This window comes from Coenobita brevimanus, chromosome 16, assembly GCF_032717465.1.
Source record: "Coenobita brevimanus isolate Jiangsu-jjx chromosome 16, ASM3271746v2, whole genome shotgun sequence".
NCBI lineage: Eukaryota > Metazoa > Arthropoda > Malacostraca > Decapoda > Coenobitidae > Coenobita > Coenobita brevimanus.
The window spans coordinates 23,561,187-23,582,442 of NC_136969.1; the positions used below are offsets into that span (position 1 = coordinate 23,561,187).

The window sequence follows — 21,256 nt, forward strand, 5'->3', positions numbered from 1 at the left end:
ATCTACTTACAAATCTACTCACTTATAACAACTGCTCGTCCACAAGTCTAATATATATAAAACATCACTACAAAGGAGTTACAAAGTCCTTTGTGAGATATTTTGGTTGGCAACGAACGTATACGAACCTCGTCTACGAATCAACAGTGAATTCCTACAAAATATCAGGATTGAAAACAAAAAATACCTCTCACAACCAGCAACTCACAACCAGCTCCTGACAGTATTCTCTCCAACCAGCCCCCTCCGTCTCCCTGATCATCATGCTAATGTAGAGGTGAAGAGGTCACAGGACGTCTTGCCAGTAGTTTAACAAAATACTGATACAAACAATCTTGCAATTTCTACGACGAACCAACAAACTACAACAATCTACGATCAGCTACAGTACAAGTAACAACTCTACGATGCGTCTGTATAATCTTCTACATGCTCCTACAAGTAGCGGCAGTCTTCATCCCACAACGAGTAAATCACAAGAAAGAAGGACCGAGAATACATCAAGAAAGAAAAAAACAAAACAAACAAACGAAGAGTGAGATACGACTCACAACTCACAACCACCAGACCTCACCCTCCTTTCTCTCCTACCGTCCCCCAACCCCCACCGCTGACGCAGGAGTGAAGAGGTCAAGACGACGAAGCAAATACCAAGCCCATATTCACAACTCATCTTACTCACTCATCTTCACTCAAGTTACTCATCCCTACTCATTTACTCACCACAGCTACCAGTTTGGGAAGTCGACGTCACCATACGTGTGCTGAGACGACGACAAGCCGTGTGTCTGACACCCCACAACACGCCAATCAACCCGTGAAGAACAACGCTATCACCACGTGCATCACCACTCACACCATTTCCACCACGGTAAAAATTAGTGAGTTATTGTACTTCATTTATACAATACACAGTGAGAGACAAAAATCTTCTGCACAACCATATAAAACGTGCTGTATAGTTACAACTTTGTAACTTTACCTACAATTATGTAACTACAAACAATATGTAACATTATGTAACGACAAACGATTGCATAATGTTACACTTGCTACAATTATGTAACTACAAACAATATGTAACAATTATGTAACAGCTGCATTAACAAGATGTAACTTTTATGTAACTTTAACTACAATTATGTAACTACAAACAATATGTAACAATTATGTAACATTTGTATTAACAAGATGTAACTTTTATGTAACTTTAACTACAATTATAAGGCCAACACAATTATGTAACAGTTGCATTATCAAAATGTAACTACAATTATAAGGCCAACACAATTATGCATTACCACAATATTATGTAACAATTCATAAAATGTTACAATTATGTATTACCACAATATTACTACAATATTATAAGTCATACAATTATACCAGAATTCTGTATTACCAGAATCATCTTACAAGTTAGGTGAAATATTAGACGTTACTAAAGGGATAACTCAATATGTAATGTAATAACCTATCAGTATTCCCATTGCACAATTATATAAGCATGTCTGTTATACATACACATTTTACAAAATGTCATACAACAACCATTGCATTTATTCAAATATGTATACAACTTGTTTAAAATGTAATATTACTGAATCATTGTAATTTACTATGAATATTATAATCAATATTATGTACTAATAGATTAGCATATGTCAATGATGATTGCTGTCGGAGGACCTCCAGCAGCGTGGCCGAGCATATGTTAGGACTCCATATTATAATTACAATTCATAATAGATAGATAGATAAATAGAAAGATAGACAGTCCATGCAAGCCTGGGAAAGGGAAATGATCTTGCAAGTTAACTGAGGAAATGTTGACCATTACACAGGAAGTAACAAAGTCAGGGAATGATGTAGGTAGTGTGTCAGCAAGATAGCAGGCGAGCAAAGCCTAGTGACATACATACTCACACACAGGTTTCTGGAACTTTCCAACCACGGTGTAACACACGTGACACGACCCCTGTTTCACCAGAATTTAGGAAGCAGATTCAGAAGGAGACAGACCATAGAACCGGCAGGTAGTAGGGAGAAGGGCTTAGCAACATGGAAGAGAGAGAGAGAGAGCGAGACAGGGAGGTAGCTAGCGGGACTCTATACTTTACTCGTTTGTGAGAGACTTTGTTAATATTTCCAAGACAAATAAAAATAGTCCCATACTATTCTTTACCTCTCCTGTCATTGGATGACAAAAGGGAACCAAGATTATCTACTTACAAATCTACACACTTATAACAACCGCTCGTCCACAAGTCTAGTATATATAAAACATCACTACAAAGGAGTTACAAAGTCCTTTGTGAGACACAGCAGAGACCAATTCCTCACAATTGCTGTTTATTAGTACTGTTAGCCTCTGGAGAAAGTGACTTCACCCCTGACAATAAATAACTAATACTATTAATGATATCAGGTTCTTGCTGATGTGTTAACTCCTAGAAGGCACAACGGATTTCAAGCTTATTACAACAAGACTGGCCTAAGTACCAGTTATGAATAGCAAAGCGTTTATGCAAGCTAGGAGCTATAAAGGAAATAAGCTTAATTATGGAGAAGTGAAACACGAGTTTACATTACATTAAGCTCAGAGAAAAAGAACTGTTAAATTTATTGATTACAAAGAAATAAATTTAACATTACATTTCAAAATGAATTCAAAATAAAGAGATCGCACTCACTCACTCACTCAAAAGCTAGACTCTTAAACCTAGGAAAACAACATGCGGTGCACCCGGCCGGCATGTGAGGGAACAGCACCTTAACTAAACTCTTAAGTCTAGGAAAACAAAAAGAAAATACTGGTCAAAGAGTGGACTAAGCAGATGACTGGGCGTCGTTACTGGAAGGACGCTGCACTCTCTTAAGTCTCTCGCCTATCACAGTATGTGGAAATCAGGAACAGCGGCACTAAGCTCTGGCCCAACCTGGTTTCGTGGCACTCAAACCTCGACTGACTAACTCGTGGGAAAGAAGGGAGCGCTGTGGCCGCATTTCTAACGGCTAGAATGAGCGAAACACGCCCAAAACAAATCGCTCAGCGGAAGCGCTAATGTCTCACACAACGACGATCACTTATGACAGTGAATAATTGATTTGAAAAGACTCCCGACCGAATGAGCGGTTAACTGAACGATAAACTGGGATTCCACTAGAGTTCGCGGTTTCCCACAAAAGCCAATGTCACTAGCCGACTTGTGACAGTGTGTAGATCAGTTATTTGTTCTAAGATGTTTAGTGGAGAAGTATCTAGAGAAGGGAAGGAAAGTGTATGCTGCCTTCATGGACTTGGAGAAAGCTTATGACAGAATAGATAGGCAAGGTATGTGGAAGGTATTAAGAATATATGGAGTGGAGGGGAAATTGTTGAGTGCTGTGAAGAGTACGAGTATGTACGAGGGAGCTAGGGTTACGGTGCGAGTGGATGGTGAGCTGAGTGAGTTCTTTGATCTCAGTGTGGGACTGAAACAGGGTTGTGTGATGTCTCCATGGCGGTTTAATATATACATGGATGGGGTTGTAAAGGAGGTGCAAGATAGGGCAGTGGATGTGGGGGTGGCTCTAATGAATGAGGGTGAGATTTGGATGATTCCGGTGTTGCTATTTGCTGATGATACAGTATTGTTTAGTGAAGATGAATGGGAGTTGCAAGGTTTGGTGAATGAATTTGGGACAGTGTGTAGGAGGAGGAATCTGAAAGTTATTGTAAACAAAAGTAAAGTTATGATGTTTGAGAGGAATGAAGTCACAGAGTGTGCAGTGAGGTTGGATGGTGAGGATATGGAGAATGTGAGTGCATTCAAGTACTTGGGTAGTGTGATGAGTAAGGATGGAACTTTGGGGGATGAAGTGCGTGAAAGGGTACAGCAGGGAAGGAAGGTTGTTGGTACACTGAAAGCAGTGATGAGAAATAGGGAGGTGAGTATGGAAGTTAAGAAGTCACTGCATGATAGTATTGTGATCCCTACCCTGATGTATGGAAGCGAGGCGTGGACCTTGCAAGAGGGGAACAAGTAAAGAGTGAGAGGAGTGGAAATGAGTTACTTGAGAGGAGCATGTGGAGTGACATGGAGGGACAGGTTGACGAATGAAGAAGTGAAGGAACGTTGTGGGGAGGATGTGGATGTGGCTGAGAAGATTAGGAGAAATACACTGAGGTGGTTTGGACATGTGAAGAGAATGGAGAATGAAAGATGGACTATAGTCTCACCAATCTAAAACCAAGGTTTGGGTGGGGTCTGGCGCTGGGTGCAGCCATGCCATACTTCCTAAACGAGCGATGAGTAGATTCTGTTATATATGTAATAGGCATCACAGATAGGTACACACATACTAATACAATATAAACGTAAGTATTCTAGCATATCAAAGGAAGGTAAACTTGTAATGCATATGGCTCTTGTACATCAATAAAGAAACGTGACATACATATTTTACAGTGGTGCTAAAAAAAAAATTAGTTACTTTTACCGACTTTCACGGTAGTTCTAAGTTGGGTAAGTAATGTAACAATTACGTTTATAATATAATTTGAAGGAATCAGTAGAACATACGCTATTTTCTCAATAGAAATAAATAAGTTAAAACACTCACGAGCGGCAACATCCAGACCCATTGGAGGGAGATTTAAGCTTGTGTCACGTGCTTCCACTGTTCACTTTGTTATATATATAACTTAAATTATATTTATAACTTAAATTAGTTTGTCTTTACACACACACACACACACACACACACACACACACACACACACAGAAGTGGGTGAAGTCATGTCAGGCCAGGTGGCGAGGTGTGACCGGACGAACTCTAACGGTGTCAGGTCAGCCACTAGCCAATCAGAGTATAGGAAACAAGGCAACGCTGTACGCCGGGAAATCCCCAGCTGGACTCCACCCAAACCTTGGTTTTAGATTGGTGAGACTATAAGAGGGTGTATGTAGGTGAGGTGGAGGGAGAGAGAGAGAGGGGTAGACCGAGGATGAGGTGTAGGGATGGAGTAGAGAGGTATATGAGGGAAGGGGGGGTGAGTTAGGGGGAGGGTAGTCAAATGGTGGGTGACAGAGCGACTTGGAGGCGTTTTGTCTGCGGCCACCCTTTGCGGGATTAGGGCGTCGGGCTATAGATAGATAGATAAATAGATAGATATTAGCAGCAATGATGCCAAAGGTAAACTTAGTAAACTGAATAATAACAAACCACCTGGTCCAGACAGTTCTTAGCATAAAATATTATAAAATGTAGCGGATGTTATATGTTGAACCCCCTACGTTTATTTTTAAGAAAACTCTAAAGCAAGGAAACGTTCTGGAAGAATGAATGTAGATTAGCCGACCTAACTCATATATATATATAGAGAGAGAGATAGATAGATAGATAGATATAGATATAGATATATAGATAGATAGATAGATAGATAGATATAATACATAGATAGATAGATAGATAAATAGATAGATAGATAGATAGATATTTATTTATTTTTTTATTTATATATATACGGTACATACATATATAAAGCAGTAGAGGTCAACCAGGTAACAATAGACAGGTAAGCTTACCCTCGGTCTTGGGAAATATCCGAGAACAATTATGAATAAATAATTATATTTCTTGAGTCTAATGACGTGCGTAGTAACAGTCTGTATGGCTTTGGGTTTCGGCGATCATGCGTCACAAGTCCAAACTGCCGTCTTACGGTTTCTATCCTTCTATCTGTGCCTTCATCTATAGCTCCATTTCTGGTCGTTCTATAGCCGCTGTTGTAGACGGCCATCGTTCTTCTCCTAGATCTGTCAAGAGTGGTGTTCCTCAAGGGTCTGTCCTGTCACCAACTCTCTTCCTTTTATTCATCAATGACCTTCTAAGCTGTACATCTAACTCTATCCACTCGTATGCTGATGAATCCATCCTTCACCTTTCCATCCGGTTCCCGGAACGTCCATCTCAGCAGTTACTTTAACAAACAAGGGATGAGGCTATGGCACACCTAATGTCTGACTTGGCTCGTATCTCTGACTGGGGTAAAAATAATCTTGTTGTTTTTAATGCAGAAAAGACTCAGTTCTTACACCTATCAACCCAATAAAATCTTCCACAGGAGTACCGACCAATATACAGTAATATTCAGCTTAATCCTGCATCATCCTTGAACATGCTTGGGGTTTTATTCACTCGGGACTTTTCTTGGAAAGATCAAATTACATCTCTTGTAAAATCTGCTTCCAAGAGATTAGGTGCGCTAAGCTGACTTCGTTCCTTCTTTACCCCTGCACAGTTGGGTTTTATCCGCCCCTGTGTTGAGTACAACTCTCATGCGTTGGGAGGCTCCCCACATACAGCTCTTCTTAATAGGGTGGAGTCAAAGGCTTTTCGTCTCATTAACTCTCCTCCTCTTACTGGCTCCCTTCAACCTCAATCTCTTCGCCGTACTGTTGCTTCTTTATCGCTACTTCAATGGTCACTGCTCCTCTGAACTGTCTGCTTGCATCTCTCCACCTTTACGACGGGCGCATAGCACCTGTCTACAAGCAAACTGTTACCCCTTTTCTGTCCAGCTCTCTAATGCAAGAACTAACCGTTACTCCCAGTCCTTCATTTACGCAACAGGTCAACTCTGGAACTGTTTCCCTCTGTCTGTATTTCCTCCTAGCTATGATCTCCAGTTTTTCAAACGCAGTGTGTCCAGGCATCTCGAAATGATCGGATCTTGAATTTGGCTGTCTCTTGTATTTTGTTTTTCTCTTGGAAGGAACAGTTACTGTGGGCTCGTGGCCTTTGATTCCTTCTTCCTAGCAGAAATAAAAAATGATCTTTATGATAAGGTCTTTACAATTAATTAAAGTACAAGGTCTCTGGGTAAAATCTTTTATATGCAGAACGCCTTTGATGAAGTCTATCTATCTATATACCTAGGCTGCTTCCCCCAAGGAAAGGGAGGTAGCCGAGACAGGACGACACACTCCCCATTTACTCATCCATTCAAACACATTCATTCGCATCTTAGCCCCAAGGGGAGAACGGACAGATCCTCACCGCACCACACCGCACAAGTACAGACAATAAATTAATAAGAAAGATAAGAGTATTAAGAATCGTCGGGACCATTCATAGGCTGATAGACAGCTGGCTAAGTTGCAGAAAACACCGTGTCATAATATAGAGTCGAGTCATGTTGTATCCCTGTGCCTAGCGGTGTTCCTCAGGGATCAGTGTTGGGACCAGTTGTGTTCATAATATATAAAAACAATACCAGTGTTGAGCTAACAAATTCGTGGATGACACCAAGTCGACTACTGTATACAGTGTTAACTGAAGAGGACGGAATTAACCTTCAATATGATCTTAATAACATTACTGAATGGTAAGAAAAATTGCAACTGCCTTCAAGTTTATATGCTAAGCACTGCAGTGTGAGACAGAAAAAATGAGATTATGAAATGCATGGCTAGATAATTACAAGTCCTCACAAGAAACGTGTAGAAATAGTCAGTGTATTCTTGCCGTGAATAAAACCAACGAAGCCCTAGGATTTCATCAAAGGCATTATACTTATAACAACAAAGATATTGTGATCCTTCTATATAAAATCATGGTTAGGCCACACTTAGAGTTTGAAGCTCAGTTTTGGGCACCACATCTGGTCAAAGATATAGAGAAACTCGGTGTACAAAACAGGCCACCAAGTTAATCCAATCGCTGAGGAAATAACCATATCTCGAAGGAACTAAATTCATTCTCTCTCTCTCTCTCTCTCTCTCTCTCTCTCTCTCTCTCTCAAAAAAAAAAAAAAAAAAAAAAAATGACTTGTTTTCGCAGTACGACCCTCACACTTGGCTAAAAGTGATTGTTGGTATTGTGCAGTCAATACGCCTTTCCTATTTATTTTTTCTTTCACCAGCATAGTGCTCACGAACTGGTTAACAGGTGTCCACAGTAAGGTATGGGACTTGTTTGAGCAAATGGGACGTGTTCGAATCGAGTAGCTTTCAATGAAACTGATCTTAAACACAAATGTCATTCAATTTTATCACTTTTCACTGTAGTTTATAGTTTCAGACGCCCTCCCCTTTATCTGAAGTGATTTTCATATTGTTTACTTTTCGGAGAACTCTAATAAGCTTGTTACGAATTATAACTTATGCTAAAACAAGTCGATATAATTTTCTTAATCCTACTAAAACTCCCCACAGGATCCGCAGGATCATGGAACCAGGGACGAAAAGTACATGGATAAAAAAGAACTTCTAACCAAAATATCTCCTCTGTTGTTTGTAGCCTGCCCCTCAAACATTGCAAATAATGACTGTCGTGCAGTTCGTAGGTATTAATCCTAAATCTCTCTCTCTCTCTCTCTCTCTCTCTCTCTCTCTCTCTCTCTCTCTCTCTCTCTCCGGGGGGCGCGGTAGCACAGTGGTAGCGCGCCGGACTCGTAATCGGGGGATTGCGAGTTCGAGCCTCGCCCGGGCTGCCGTGCCGGGAGTGGTAGCTCGCTCCTGTAACCCTAGCGGGGCTATATAGTCCAATACAGGGCTTAGCTCGGGGGAACTCCATTTCTCCCATTTCTCTCTCTCTCCAGGCACCTCAAAAATTAGTAACCAGGGAAAGACCGTACATGGGCAAAGACGGCCTCCTGACGCAAATATCTCGGTTGGTGTTCGCAGCTCGTCCGTCACACTTCCAGAGAGGCAAGCTACGGGTCAAATGCCTGGCAGAAATCAGTGGACAGGCCCTAGCGCACCACAACACCGTATCGCCATCATTTAGGCCTCTGGAGGGCCTGTTTCAAGGTGAACCTTTGGGGCATTTACGGTTTTGGGACTTTTTTTTTCTAGAATACGATAGGTCTCTTTGAGATCGACTGAAAAGAACTTTTTGAAGTATTTTGCACGTACATTTTAAGATGGATTTTTTTTCTTGGGTGGGGGGGTTCAGAATGGATGAGACAATGTGACTTGTTTCAAAGTGGATGTGGAATATCGTGACCTTGCTTGAAAATGGATGGAACCTGTTTTGGAATGTTTTTCAGAGTAGATATAGCATTTTTCATCTTTCTCAGAGTGTACGTAGGAAGTTGTGATCTTTTTTCAGACTTGATTTGAAATATCTCGAGTCTTTTATGATTGGATGTGGAATATTTTTGTCTTTTCCAAAGTAAATGTAAATAACGATTCGGTGTGTGTTGAATTTTCAGTGAATGGATTTTTTTTTTTTTTCAGTGTTTTGAGTCTGTCTTCATTTTTTTTTTTTTTTTTTCTGAGTGATTAGATATATTTTTACCTTCCATGTAACAAAGTCAGAGGAGGGTATTGTTATCACTGCAGTCAACAACAATAGGTGGTGTAGAGATTTCGTTTCCGAACCAAAACTCAGAAACTATTCACAATAGTCATGAAATTTCACATAGTTATGTGTCTTTTAGTGAACTGGTGCCTTTTGATCGGTAGAATGCTGTGTTATTTTTTTTATATATGATGAAAAAGTTAAAAAAAAAATCTCAGATGTCAGTGCGACCTGCACAAGGAATGCGAAGGGCCCAATGCATATTTCTATTAAAACTTTGCAACTATTACACCTAGGAGGCAGAAATTGTACATGATAAATAATTATATGAAAATCTAATTATGCATGAAGTTTCATGACTGTATCTGTTACATAATCATAAAAAATGGCTGCCTAAATGATTAATGCACGAGACATAATATCAGCAGATATGCTCGTACCTTAATCATTACCATGGATAAACCACTGAAATTTTTCAGTTTTAATGTCTGTTATACAGAGGTGAGGGGAGGGGATCGAGGCCGTTATGCGTTTGGTTAGGTGTGCAGGGAGATGAAAGGTATGTGTTTGGTCATATGGATGGTTACAACAGCATAGCATTGCCTGTCTACTTTTTTTTATAAATTGGTGTCTGTTCTTATGTATTCCTGCGAATGGCCTTGTTGAGATAAAATTTACACGTTCTGTTACTGATATTTTTTTGAGTGTAACCCTGTCTTCCTTGACTTTTTTTTCTTCTTTTTTTTTCGCTTCTAGTAAATGAGGCTTATATTCTTTTGATTGGGCCTTTTTATCAGCTTTTTCAGCGACGCCTTTTTTCATAACTAATTCTTTGACACAATGAGGTTTCCTTATTTATTTCTTCACCCATAAAGTTGGTTTACTACCCTTTTTTTTTCCACTGTTACAACCTTTGTGTGTGTGTGTGTGTGTGTGTGTGTGTGTGTGTGTGTGTGTGTGTGTGTGTGTGTGTGTGTGTTTCAATGATCTGAAAGCTGTAATACATTTTTTTCATAATTCTGAATTCATTCCTATATGTATTTTTAAAAACAGACAGACAAACATGAATGAAGGAATGTGTGTGTGTGTGTGTGTGTTTGTGTGTGTGTGTGTGTGTGTGTGTGTGTGTGTGTGTGTGTGTGTGTGTGTGTACTTTCTGATAGGATACTGAGTCTATCTAATCAAAATATAGAAATAACTTTGTAAACCTTCATCTTAGTAATAATATTGTTACATGTATTCTTATGAACATGAACTCAGCTTTCCACTGTTTCAGTAAACAGTGTAGCAGTCACTGCTTTCTCTGGTTTTCCAAATCATCATCATCATACAACCACCACTCCCACCACCATTCCAAGCCCTCGAATTATCACCCAGTTGTTTGAACATTTTGTATTTCTAAAGTTCTTGAATCTGTTCATAAAAAATAATAATAAAGTTCCATTCTATCACAATCTTCTTACCGATCGTCAGTATGGATTCCGCCAGGGACGGTCCACTGGCGATCTTCTCACCTTCCTTTTAGACTCCTGATCATCTTTTTTGGGGGACTTTGGAGAATGCTTTGCCATTGCACTTGACATCTCAGAGACTTTCGATCGAATCTGTTGTAAAGCTTTAATTTCTAAACTGCCCTTTTATTGTTTCTTTCCTTCTATCTGTGCCTTCATCTCTAGCTTTCTTTCTGGTCGTTCTATACCTGTTGTTTTCGACGGCCATCATTCTTCTTCTACAGCTATCAGTAGTGGTGTTCTTCCTGGTTCTGTCCAATCACCAGCTCTCTTTCTTCTGTTCATCAATGACCTTCTAAGCTGTGCATGTAACCCTTTTCACTCATATGCTGATGACTCAACCCTTCACCTTTTCATCCTCTTCTGAATGCGTTCATCTCAGTAGTTATTACAATAAACACAGAGGAGGCAATGGCAAACCTAATAACTGACTTGGCTCATATCTCCGACTCAGAAAAATGTAGTCTTGTTTTTAATGTATCAAAAGCTCAGTCCTCATATCTTCTGAGCCGTCAAAATCTACCACAGGAATATCCTCGAATTTTTAGCAATACCCAACTTATTCCTGCGTCATCTTTGAACATCTTGGGGTTTCATTCTCTCGGGATTTATCTTGGAAAGATCATATTACCTCTATTGTAAAATCTGCTTCCTAGAGATTATGTGTGCTCAGCCGACTCCCTGCCTTCTTTACTCCTGTAAAGTTGTTAACTTTATACATGGGTTTTTATTCTCCCCTGTGTAGAATACAACTCTAATGTATGGAGAGCCTCCCCACATGCAGCTCTTCTCAACAAGGTGGAGTCAGGTTTTTCGTCTCATTAACTCTCCTCCTCCTCCTCCTCCTACTGGTTCCTTTAAACCTCAGTCTCTTTGTTATACTGTTACATCTTTATCTCTTTTCTGTCGCTACTTCAATGGTCACTACTCCTCTGAGCTGTCTGCTTGCATCCCTCCACCATTTCGGCGGGCATGTAGCACCCGACTAGCAGCAAACTCTCATCCCTTTTTTGTCCAACTTTCCAATGCAAGAGTTAAAAGCTACTTGCAGTCCTTCGTGTGTGCAACGTGTCAGCCCTGGAACTGTCTTCCTCTGTCCGTATTTCCTACTGCCTATGACATCCAGTCTTTTAAACGCAGTGTGTCCAGGCACCTCGAAATGACCAGATCTTGAATTTGGCTCTGTATTTTTTTTTTTCTTGGAGGGAACAGTTTGAGGGATTCTAACCTTTGGTTCCAGCTTCTTTACGTACAAAAAGACGCCATACCCATCAATACCTCGACATTAATCACCAGCATCACCATCACAAGTAGCCTACCAACACCGCCATAACCACCACCATCTCCATCATCCTCGTCCTCATCCTCATAATTATCAAAACCGAATACCTCCTTCCAACACTAACACATTTTGTTTCCTTCCAATACAGCCAGCGCCGGAGGACCCATCCTTAGCCCCCGCATCCTCCTCCTGCTTCTCCTCATATCCCCAGGTCTCTTATGCCTTAGATGAGAGGAAGCCAACTGTATCTCAGCCTGGAGACCTTTGTGTTTGCACGCCAATAGATTTGTAGATTTTTTTTCTCTAGGCCGCATTCTAGATGACATAGAGAGTTTCGTAACACCTTTTCCTTAGCGATTTGTTTTCCATATTACACCATAGCATTACCTCGTGTGAATATTGTTTAAATATAGACATAGTCTGCATGTATTATATAAAAAAAAATGATATTAAGCTGTATCGTGAAAATAAATCGATAAGGAAAAGATGTTACGAAATCTCCAACGCGTTTTAGAATACGACCCTCTGTTTTATGTAAACTCTTGTAGCTACTGTTTTGTATATACTACAATAAATAGGATTGTCTGTATGTTTATTGTTACATAGCCTATGATTTCATCATCCTTTGTGTAATTTTTAACGCACAGTTGCTGCATGTTTGATCACGAGCGTGTTCTGCCTCAGTCCCCCCTTCTACCGTTATAGTAGAGTAAGTCGTTCTTTCTGTTGTTCAGAGCAGGATTGTCAACTCTTTGTCCCCATGGCTTCATTTGCGCGTCCTTCTTACAAGTTGTATCAAGCTCTGCCGGCCCCTATATAATGAGCTCAGTCTCTGCATCATTGCCACCTAGATCTACTCCTCATTTTGTTCACATCTCTGTCCTCCCCTGTACAGTTATTATTGTGAGTACTCAGGAAGTCTCCAATCATCTACCAGCTGTGTAATTTGAGTATAAGTGTTATTACATTTTGTTCTTGTACTGTATAGCATAAGGTGCTGATTCGTGTGACTAGTAAAGTTTTTGTATTTCATATTGTCAGCCAGTGGTAATAATAGTTTGTATCTGTAATAATTTATCTTGCATTAACTGAGCATTACCCAGTGTATTATCATTTTATCAGGGCTGACTTAGATAAATTTACTCTTGCTAATTTCGTGTTAATAGAGGCTATTGCAGTTAACCATATATTTAACCTGTTTTTTGCCATTACATTATCCTTATGAGTTCTGAATGTTTTGTTGTTAGTTTGAGCATTAAACTTTAACTTGTAATTTTACCTAACTCTTTTGTTTTGAACCTGGAACTTTACGGGACAGTAGTGATTTTTAGTATTCTCACTTAAAGTGTACATTATCTTTCTCTGTTCCGTAACATAAATTTGGCGACCTCTTATCAGGATATTCAGGATATTATCATAAGGATATTGCTTGATATTTTGTGACTGTTACTTATTCATGATGTCTACTATTACTACACTTGATGAAGCCAAAGATTTTTTTGTCAAATGTGCAAACAGTGTTGGATGTAGAAAACAGAACAAAGAATGAACTTAAGCTTGTTGCTCAACAATTGGGAATTGCTGTTCGCTCTCATCATTCTAAAGATCAAATTGTTGACATGATTAATGAAAGCTTATTTAATGTAACTCCTCCAAAGGAGCAAACGCAGATTGAATTAGCTAAGTTACAGCTAGCCCTGCAGGAGGCTCAGGCTAAGGAGACGGAGTCTCGTGCTAAGGAGGCTGAATTTCAGGCCCGTTCTAAGGAGGCTGAGGCACAAGTTGAAATTGCTAGGATTCAGGCAGACCATGAGTATCGCATGAAACAAGGTGGAACTGGATCATCTAGCTCTGATGATTTTGATGTGGCTAAAAATGTTAAACCTTTCCCTCCTTTTAATGAATCTGATTTAACAAAGTATTTTCAGTTGTTTGAGAGGGTAGCTACAGGTTTTAATTGGCCAAAAAAGTATTGGCCAGTATATACTCCTTCAAACTGTTCTCACCGGTAAAGCTCAAGTAACTTATGCATCTTTGCCTCAGGATCAATCTGATAATTATGATGTAGTTAAGAGCTTGATTCTTAAGGCCTATGAGCTTGTTCATGAAGCCTATAGAGTAAAATTTAGGACAACTTACAAGCAAGATAAGCAAGCCCATGTTGAGTATGCAAAAATCAAAGAAGATCTGTTAGAGCAGTGGTTAAATTCTAAGAATGTGGATTCTGATTTTGGTAAATTTAAGCAGATGATTTTGCTGGAGGACTTCAAAAGGTGTATTAGTAAAGATGTAAGCGTATATCTTGAGAAAAGAATAGATAATTTGTCTGATGCTGCAGTTTTAGCTGATGAATATGTTCTCACTCACAAGAGATATTCTAAAGAAAAAAGGAAAGCTGAGAGTAAGTACGTTGCCTCTACTCAGAGTACAGGTAACAGGAAAGAGAATAAAGATGATGTTTCTCAGGAAGTAATTACCAGCTTCACCTCTAGATTTCAGAAAAGTAAATGTACTTATTGTAGTAAGCTTGGTCATACTACGGAGAAATGTTTCAGGAGACAGCGTGATGTGAACAAAAAGGAGTCTTTAAATATTCAGTCAATTGGTCTAGTGTCCACCCTTGAGAGTTCCCAGAATTCTTTAACTGAGTTAACTGAACCTGCTTTGAGGGGTAACTTAAATTCTCATGATGGAGCTCCTCTTTTGAGCAGTAACGTGGGTGACACTCTCAAGAGTTCATGTGCTAATTTCCTGTCTGATGGTTTTGTCAGTCCTCTGGACAGTAATGACAGGAAATCAGTTAAAATATATCGTGATACAGGTGCTTGCCAATCCCTTATGCTGACCAATGTTCTAGGCTCTAATGTTAATTCCTCTGATGAAACAGTAATCTTACAAGGTGTAGGGAATAATTACTTCTCTGTCCCTCTTTGCAGAGTGAATTTAGAGTCTGGTTTTGTTAATGGTTCTGTTATGGTTGGGTTGGTTGAGACACTCCCAATGTCAGGTGTAACTTTCTTACTTGGAAATGATATTGGTGGAAGTCAAGTGTGTCCAGCTCCTCAGTTGTCTAGTGAGCCAGTGACTGCGACCCAGGATTGTGGTGTCCCTGATGTGTTCCCTGCATGTGCTGTCACTAGGGCTAAGTCTAAAGTTACTGGTGACTTAGAGGATAATGATGATGATGATGTTATCCTAGCTGACACTTTTCTTGCTAATTTGGACCACTCACCAGATGAGGCAGTACCGCGTAGTGTTGATAATTTGTCTCGTCAAGAGTTGGTTGAGGTGCAGGTTGCTGACCCTGAGTTGAAAGGTTTAGCTAACTCTGCTTGCAGTGAGGAAGAGTCAGCTGTTGCTGCTACTTCTTATTATAGAAAGTCAGGAGTACTTATGAGGAAGTGGAGACCCCCAACAGCATCAGTCGACTGTGAATGGGAGGTTGTACATCAAGTTGTCATCCCTCGTGTTTGTAGGCAGGATATCATTAGAGTGGCTCATGATTCCAGTTTGGCAGGACACCTTGGAGTGAGGAAGACTGTGGCACGCATTTTGAAACACTTCTACTGGCCAGGTATCTTCAGGGATGTTTCCTGGTATTGTAAGCCTTGTCACACCTATCAAGTTGTGGGGAAGTGTAATCAGACCGAAAAGGTTGCACCTCTAGTTCCCATTCCTCCTTTTGAGGCGCCATTCACCCGTGTGTTGGTGGATATTGTGGGCCCTCTTCCTAAGACTTCTTCAGGATTTTCTTATGTGTTGACCCTGATTGATATGGCTACTCGTTATCCTGAAGCCATTCCACTTAGAAATATCTCAGCAAAGAACGTGGTTAAGGAAATGCTAGTGTTCTTCACAAAGTTTGGTCTGCCCAAGGAGGTACAGTCAGACCAGGGAAGTAATTTCATGTCAAATGTTTTCAAGCAGTCTCTGAAAGAGTTGGGCATCACCCAGATCACGTCTTCAGCTTACCATCCCCAGACCCAAGGAGCGTTGGAGAGATATCATCAAACACTCAAATCGATGCTCAAGAAATACTGTTTGGAACATCAGAAAGACTGAGATAAAGGTCTTCCATTCGTTGTATTTGCCGCAAGAGAATCTCCAAATGAATCACTGGGCTTCTCACCTTTTGAACTACTGTTTGGCCATGAAGTAAGAGGACCCCTTAAGCTACTCAAGGAATGCTGGCTGTCGGAGGAAGATGACGTCAACCTGCTGGAGTATGTGATGAAGTTCAAAGAACGGCTGTCCACTGCTTTACAGCTGGCGAGAGAGAATTTAGGAGCTGCTCAGGAGAAGATGAAGACTTGGTATGATAAGAAGTCCAGGTTACGCCACTTTCAGCCAGATCAGGTTTTGATTCTGCTACCAGTGCATGGGCAACCTCTTCAAGCCAAGTTTAGTGGTCCTTATTTCGTGGAGAAGAAACTCAGTGATGTCAACTATGTCATTGCCACACCAGATCGTAGAAAGAACAAGCAACTTTGTCACATCAACATGCTAAAGTTATATCACAGGCGGGACGAAAATAACCCAGTCTGCACTGTAGCTGTTAAACCTGAGTCTGCAAGTGAAGCTCTCCCATGCAGTATGAGCCTGAGTGATAGTTTGGGGAAGAATCCTGATATCATGAATGATCTCCAGGCTAAGCTTTCTCATGTACCCCCGAGGAAAGGCAGGAGTTTTCGGCATTACTGCAGGAGTACCCGCAAGTGTTCCGTGCCACTCCAGGAAAAACCACTGTGTTGATGCATGATGTCGATGTTGGAGACGCAAAGCCAATAAAACTGCCTCCTTACCGTGTGAACCCAGTGAAAGTTCCTCTCATCCAGAAGGAGCTTGGCTACCTGTTGGACCACAAGATGATTGAGCCCTGTCAGAGCGAGTGGAGTTCTCCTGTCACTCTGGTTCCTAAGCCGGGTGGGTCACAGCGGCTTTGCATTGACTACAGACGTGTTAATCAGATAACCAAAACAGACACTTACCCTCTCCCTCGCGTGGAAGATTGCATAGACAAGATCGGAAAGGCTAGGTACATAAGTAAGTTTGATTTGTTAAAGGGATACTGGCAAGTACCTATGACTGAACGTGCTAGGGAGATCTCATGTTTTGTAACACTAGGAAAGACTTTTGCATGTTCTGTAATGCCATATGGTATGAAGAATGCACCAGCCACATTTCAGAAGCTCATGAATGTTGTAACAGAGGGTTTGGCAGGGTGTGTTGTATATATTGATGATGTATTAATCTTCAGTGACAACTGGAAAGATCACCTATGCCATGTCAGTAAATTTCTTGAGCGTTTGGTTCATGCTAATCTTGTAGCTAATTTATCAAAGTGTGAGTTTGGTCAAGCTAAAGTTCAGTACCTTGGGTATGTAATTGGTGATGGACATGTTGCACCACCAGGAGCTAAGGTTCAGGTTATAAGTGATCTTCCCAGACCTAAAAGTAGGAAGGAGCTACAAAGATTTTTGGGAATGGTAGGTTATTACAGGAGATTTGTTCTTAACTTTTCAATTCTTGTATCACCACTTACAGACCTACTGAAAAAGGAAGTTAAATTTGTCTGGACCAATAACTGTGAATCCTCTTTCAACAAACTTAAAGCTATCCTATTAAGTCAGCCAGTGCTCGCTACTCCAAATTTTGCTAAGCCTTTTAAGATGGCCGTTGACGCAAGTGATACAGGAGCTGGGGCTGTTTTGCTGCAAGAGGATGATCAGGGTATTGAACACCCTGTATCTTATTACAGTAAGAAGTTCACTCCACCTCAAAAGAACTACTCAACTATTGAGAAAGAGCGTTTGGCCTTGATTTTGGGTTTACAGCATTTTTCATTTTATTTGTGTTCTGGTTTTGACCCCATAGTCATTTATACCGATCATAACCCACTGAAATTCCTTAGTAAGTTTAAAGATAAAAATCAGAGATTGACAAGATGGAGTCTACTTCTTCAGGAGTATTCATTAGACATACAACATGTCAATGGGAAAGAAAATGTTATTGCAGATTGCTTATCTAGACTTTAGACAGATTGTTTTAGAGTAATAAGAAATTTCCTTTGTAAATTTCTTTTTCTTTGTGGGGAGGTGTTACATAGCCTATGATTTCATCATCCTTTGTGTAATTTTTAACGCACAGTTGCTGCATGTTTGATCACGAGCGTGTTCTGCCTCAGTCCCCCCTTCTACCGTTATAGTAGAGTAAGTCGTTCTTTCTGTTGTTCAGAGCAGGATTGTCAACTCTTTGTCCCCATGGCTTCATTTGCGCGTCCTTCTTACAAGTTGTATCAAGCTCTGCCGGCCCCTATATAATGAGCTCAGGCTCTGCATCATTGCCACTTAGATCTACTCCTCATTTTGTTCACATCTCTGTCCTCCCCTGTACAGTTATTATTGTGAGTACTCAGGAAGTCTCCAATCATCTACCAGCTGTGTAATTTGAGTATAAGTGTTATTACATTTTGTTCTTGTACTGTATAGCATAAGGTGTTGATTCGTGTGACTAGTAAAGTTTTTGTATTTCATATTGTCAGCCAGTGATAATAATAGTTTGTATCTGTAATAATTTATCTTGCATTAACTGAGCATTACCCAGTGTATTATCATTTTATCAGGGCTGACTTAGATGAATTTACTCTTGCTAATTTCGTGTTAATAGAGGCTATTGCAGTTAACCATATATTTAACCTGTTTTTTGCCATTACATTATCCTTATGAGTCCTGAATGTTTTGTTGTTAGTTTGAGCATTAAACTTTAACTCGTAATTTTGCCTGACTCTTTTGTTTTGAACCTGGAACTTTACGGGACAGTAGTGATTTTTAGTATTCTCACTTAAAGTGTACATTATCTTTCTCTGTTCCGTAACATTATGTATACATGGTTGTGTGCACACATTGCTGAATATACTCGTATACAACTACATACAACTCTATTCATATGTACACATTGACTCACGTACATGTCCATACACATACATACACACGTATCGTCATTTCATCTGTTTGCGCACAAATTCTCTCTCTCTCTCTCTCTCTCTCTCTCTCTCTCTCTCTCTCTCTCTCTCTCTCTCTCTCGCTCAACACACACACACACACACACACACACACACACACACACACACACACACGGTTACTGTCCCCCTTGAGCAAGGGGATGGGTGTGTGCCTGTGTGAAGGTCACAGCCTTACCCTTAGATCGGACTATATGAGCTCTTAGCTCTCTTCCTGGAGGGTAAAAGCTGACAGTCACGGCCATCAAGTGATCCTGACCGACACGGTTAATTTCATAACCGTCTGAACTCACATAAGTGGTAAGTTAGCTGAGCGAAGGAGAAAAAACCTGAATAAGAAATAAAAATTCTGGATTACATTAGTTATAAACCCCAGTTTAAGCGAGAGGGCAGTGTTCTAAGTGACTTCATAGATTTCTTTGCAAATCATTCTTAGTGATTTATTCTGTATTTTACACTTCAGTATCCTACTTTATGATACTGATGGAAACTGGATGGAAAGATAACATTATAAATAACACACAAAAGAAAGTTGATGTTCAGTAAACAAACTAAATTGGAAAAGAAAAGGTGCCACGAAGTTTCCTGTGCTACCCAGAACACCGCCCTTACGTTGAGACTCCAATAGACATGCAATAAATTCCCTAATGTAACTTCTACTTCTTGCGGGAAATGCAATGGAAGTGTGTGTAGATTTCTCCTTGTGTGTTTCGTTCTTCGTTCCAAAAATAAATCATAACAAGATGAGTAATATCGTGTGTCAATATATGAAAGCTAAGAATTATTTTGTGCAAGAATGGCAGGGGAAGTACAGTGCTCCTGTGTCTTGATCTTCCACAAGAAATTAAATCATATAGGTTCAAGAGGAAAAATATCCTGTGTTATTGTATGAAGGACATGGAAAGGACTGGGTGGAACTTCGCATGCTTTACGTTCTCGCTTGAAAAAACGAATCGTAGTTACAAGAAGGTATATAAAAAAAATTTCATTAATAATTACCTACTTAAGAAATTTCTCCCCCAGCTTCATTGCTTTATCCCTTCAGTCCAATAACAGTTGTCGGAGAGGGACGCCTTCATGTGGTGGCACTGTTATAACCAGTTGGCTGAGATGCCTGACCATACAAACGTCCCTCACATCACTCTTCATCTCCTAAAGGTAGGTTTGTGGACCGCAGAAAAGCAACTTCAGTCTCTAGCCCATAGGGCTCACGTTTCAAATGATTCTGAGGCAACAACAGTAACAAAGTATTTCATATTTTCTTCCATCTACCTCCTGATGATTGCATTAAATTCCAGAAGGAACTTCAATAGTGCAGGCGTTCATGAAGGCTTTGTTTTACCCCTCTACTGCAGGGAAAACAGAAATACCTCATATTTTGAATATTTTGTAGTTACGTCCGAACGATTTCATCCAGCTCTGTTAAGCCTTCACATAGGGAAAGGGTTAATGAAGGCTATACCTAACCCTTTCAGTTAGAAAAAAAAAAAAAAGTCTCTTCTAAGGTGTATTAAGTCGCAATCTAATTGTTGGAATATAATGCAAAATTAATCATTGGAGAGACATGGAAACTGATCATTACTATAACGTGTGTGTGTGTGTGTGTGTGTGTGTGTGTGTGTGTGTGTGTGTGTGTGTGTGTGTGTGTGTGTGTGTGTGTGTGTGTGTGTGTGTGTGTGTGTGTCTACTCTTACCACCTCCAGAAAATTTTATTCGGCTTTGGGACTTTTCGAACTGAAGTGGTTAGATATAACCTTCATTAACTATGCACTACTGGGTATAACTCGAAAATAGAATAAAATCATCTAGTTATACCAAGAACAAGCAAAGAAAAGAGGAATATTTCGTTTTATTCATGCTACATGCAGATGATTTTATGTTCGTTTAAAGGAGATTTTTTTCGACATGACCTAGGTGCAACATTCCTCAACCTTATCAACACAGGAGAGTAAACGAGTCTGGAGGCTGCAACACTCATCCAGATAATGTAGTTTCCATTACGTTCTTTTTGTTGTATTTTTGTGGTTTAGTTTCAATTTATTGCAAGGCAATTTTTTATTTTCAAATTTCGAAGGATATGTAGTACTAAATGGGCGTATGAAGCCTGTATCTACCCCCTCCAGTTCGAAATACCTATCCTGAGGTGGGTAATAT

General features: G+C 40.1%; 1 protein-coding gene across 1 annotated transcript in view; it reads left to right on the plus strand.

Annotated features, from left to right (window-relative positions):
- Nucleotides 1–12,315, plus strand: part of LOC145390998 (uncharacterized) — a 59,881-nt gene extending 47,566 nt beyond the window's left edge. The window contains exons 6-7 of the mRNA XM_080265729.1: nt 8,588–8,798; nt 12,233–12,315. Of these exons, the coding sequence (XP_080121855.1) occupies nt 8,588–8,798; nt 12,233–12,315 (294 nt within the window). The remainder of the gene's footprint in view (nt 1–8,587; nt 8,799–12,232) is intronic.
- The last annotated feature ends 8,941 nt before the right edge of the window (nt 12,316–21,256 follow it).